General features: G+C 65.0%; 1 protein-coding gene across 1 annotated transcript; it reads right to left on the bottom strand.

Annotated features, from left to right (window-relative positions):
* Positions 1-228: 228 nt before the first annotated feature.
* On the bottom strand, positions 229-750 carry ENH_00056940 (hypothetical protein, conserved; the record flags this gene model as incomplete). The annotated part of the gene is made up of 1 exon (XM_013583879.1): positions 229-750. One exon carries the CDS (start codon positions 748-750, stop codon positions 229-231), a length of 522 nt encoding a protein of 173 aa, XP_013439333.1.
* Positions 751-3,301: the final 2,551 nt, after the last annotated feature.

Here is a 3,301-nt window from a genome sequence, read left to right as displayed (position 1 = left end):
GAGGCCCCCACAGCGCCCCGTGGGGGCCCCCTAGGGGGCCCCTGGGGGCCCCTAAGGGGCCCCCAAGGAAGCTGCATCAAAAGGGCCTCGACCGTCGCTCCAGGGGCCCCCGGAGGCCCCCCCAGCGCCCCTTGGGGGCCCCCTAGGGGCCCTCTTAGAGCCATTGGGGGGCCCCCTGGGGGCCCCCTGGGGGCCCCCTGGGGGCCCCCAGGGGGCCCCCTGGGGAGTTTATTCTGAAGGGAATATTCTTTTCTTTAGCTGCTTGAGGTAGGGGGATTCGGTGGTGGAGCGAATGAGGTGCTGCAGGCGCTGCTGCTTCTGCTGCAGCAGCAGCAGCGGGTCAGCTGTGGGGGGCAGCAAGCTGCTGCTGCTGCTGCTGCTGCTGCTGGGGTCCCGCAGGTACAAATCTGCTTCTCTTAAAGACCAGCCCAGGGGGGCCCCCACACCCAGCCCTATGGACAGCAGCCGGGGGCCCCTGCGCCGCAGCAGCAGCAGCGCAGACACAGCAGCAGCAGCGCCGGTTAGGGTGGTGTTGACCAGTGCTGCAGCAGCAAAGCGGCTGTAGACCTCCCGCAGCGTCAAGTTGCTGTTGTTGCTGCTGCTGCTGCTGCTGCGCCGGCAGCAGCTGCTGCAGCTGCAGTTGCAGCTCCCGCACGGGCTGCTGCTGCAGCTTGCAGGCTGCTGCTGCTGCTGCTGCCGAGGCAGCAGCAGCACAGGCACTCTGGTGCCTCGGGACGCCTCGCGCGTCATTGCCTCATTGTCAGATGCTGCAGCTGCTGCTCTTCCTGCTACCGCTGCTGCTGCTGCTGCTGCTGGTGTTGCGGCCGCTGCTGCTGCTGCTGCTGCTGCTGCTGCTGCTGCTGCCGTCGGATCGCTCTGCACTCTGAAATGTGCTCCTGAATATTCTTAATATAATTTAGAAGAACCTAAAAAGGTTTCTTGGCCTGCCGCCGCTGACTTTGCGGCGGCAGCTGCTGCTGCTGCTGTTGCTGCTGCCGCTGCTGCGGCTGCTGCTGCGCAAGTCGGTGTGCGCCAAGGGTACCCCAGGAGTTACTCGGCCAACGTGGAAAACAGCAAAGTAATAATATTAATAATTATTTTGAAACATGGCGGGAGGCTAGAGCAAAATCTGGAAGACAGCAGCAGCAGCAGCAGCAGCAGCAGCAGCAGCAGCCACACTGGCAGCAGCCGTAGCCCCATGCAGCAAGACAAGCGTTAGAAGGCTTCCCCCGTAGCAGCTGGCGCTGCATATAACACAAATAAGACTATCTTGGTTTGAATATTCCTTTATTTGCGGCACAAATCTAACAGCAGCAGCAGCAGCAGCAGCGCCTGCCGCCGCCGGAGCAGCAGCAGCAGCAGCAGCAGCAGCTCGACCCAGAGACAGCGCCTCCCAAGGGGCCCCCCATCTCGAGCTTAGACTCCTCCCGCTGGGATCGTGCGATCCCAGTGAGTTGTGAGCATTCCAGGCGTTGCGGTGTACGTACACCTCGCAGCTGCAGCAGCAACGCCGCTGCCGCTGCTGCAGAGCCGCCGCGTGAGACGCGCAGCAGCAGCAGCAACAGCAGCAGCAGCCGCAGCAGCAACTGCAGCAGCAACACCCGGAACCCACAGCCCGGAGCTTCTGTGGCTGCGCAGCCATTAGGGCCCAGGTCACGCGTTTTGCCAGCAGCAGGCAGCAGCAGCAGACGAGCAGCAGCAGCAGCAAAGCGCGGAAGACAGCAGCAGCAACACGCACATCACATACAGCAGCAGCAGCTGCTGCAGCACGAGATCTCCTGGACGAAGCAGAGCAGCCGGGGGCCCCCCTCCCCTCCTCCTTGTCTGGAAAGGTCCCCGGAGTCTCAGCAGCTAGAGCAGCAGCAGCAGCAGCAGCAGCAGCAGCAGCAGCAGCAGCAGTAAATGGCGTAGCCCTTAATGCGCAGCGCATTAGCCTCCGCAGGCGCCCACGGCGCGGGGGGCCCCAGGGGGGCCCCCGGGGGGGCCCCCCTGGGGGCCCCCGGGTTGGTGCTGCTACACCTTGAGGGGGGCCCCCCAGCAGCAGAGACCCCTGAGGCAGCTGGGGCCCCCAAGAGCTCTTGGGGGCCCCTTGGGGGCCCCCTAGGGAGCAGCAGCATGCAGCAGGCCTTGGAGCCGCTGCTGCCGCTGCTGCTGCTGCTGCTGCTGCTGCTGCTGCTGTTTGGGTCGTGGAGAGTCCGGAAGCGGCGGAATGACCGCGCGGTGCAGCAGCTAGAGCAGCAGCAGCAGCAGCTGCTGCAGCAGCAGCAGCAGCAGCAGCAGCAGCAGACCTTAAAAGGGCTGCTTCCGGGGGCCCCCTGCGGCCCGCGCCTGGTGCTGCAGCGGGGCTTCCGCAGCAGCGTGCACGGCAGCGTGTGTCTTTGGGTTTGCTGCCTGCTGCTGCTGCTGCTGCTGCTGCTGCTGCTGCTCTGCGTCTACCGAGAAGCAATTATGCCAGTTCAAGAAGCAGAAGCAAAATGGAAAAGAAGAGCAGCACCTTTTATTCTTCTTTGGTGTTTCTCTTTGACCACTTTCTTCTGTAAGCCCCACAGCAGCAGCAAAACCAACTGCAGCAGCCAGGGGCCCCAAGGGGCCCCCAGCGGTTCCAGGGGGCCCCACAGGGGCCCCAGGGAGCCCCCAGGGGCCCCCGGGGGCTCCCTGGGGCCCCAAGAAACCCCCAGGGGCCCCAGGGGCCCCCCAAGAGGGCTTTCTGGGGCCTCTAGAGAGGACTCCGGGAAGACCCGAGGGGCCCTTTGGGGGCCCCTGTGGGGCCCCTGGGGCCCCTGGGGGCCCCTGGGGAGTTGTGGCTTTTGAGGGGCCTTCTATCTTTTGCTTTTCTGCTTCACTCTTATTTTGCTGCTGCTCCCCAAGGGCCCCATAGCTGTACCCTTGGTGCTTTGGGGGCCCCCGCGGGGCCCCTGCGGCCGCTGGGGGGCCCCACAGCCACCTTAGGGGCCCCCTGGGGGCCCCACAGGGGCTGTGGGGCCCCAGCAGCACCTATGTGAGGCCCCCAGGGGCCCCCGGGCAGTTCAGGGCCCCCGAATGGGTGCTGCAGTTTGTTTATGCTTCAAAGCCTGCTGCAGCAGCTGCTGTGGGCGTTCCTTCTGGGGCGAGGGTTTAGGGTTTAGGGTTTAGGGTTTAGGGTTTAGGGTTTGCGGTGGGTGCTGCTGCTGCTGCAGGCCTGCAGGTGTTTGCTGCCTTTTTGCCCACCTGCTTCCTCATGGGGGCCCCCCTGGCTGCCTGCGATTACCTGCAGCTGCTGGAGTGGGCCCCCGAAGCAGAGGGCCCCGAGGGGGGGGGGGGG

Source organism: Eimeria necatrix, genomic scaffold, assembly GCF_000499385.1.
Source record: "Eimeria necatrix Houghton genomic scaffold, Enh_scaff476, whole genome shotgun sequence".
Classification (NCBI taxonomy): Eukaryota; Apicomplexa; class Conoidasida; order Eucoccidiorida; family Eimeriidae; genus Eimeria; species Eimeria necatrix.
This window is presented reverse-complemented; position numbering and strand designations above follow the sequence as displayed.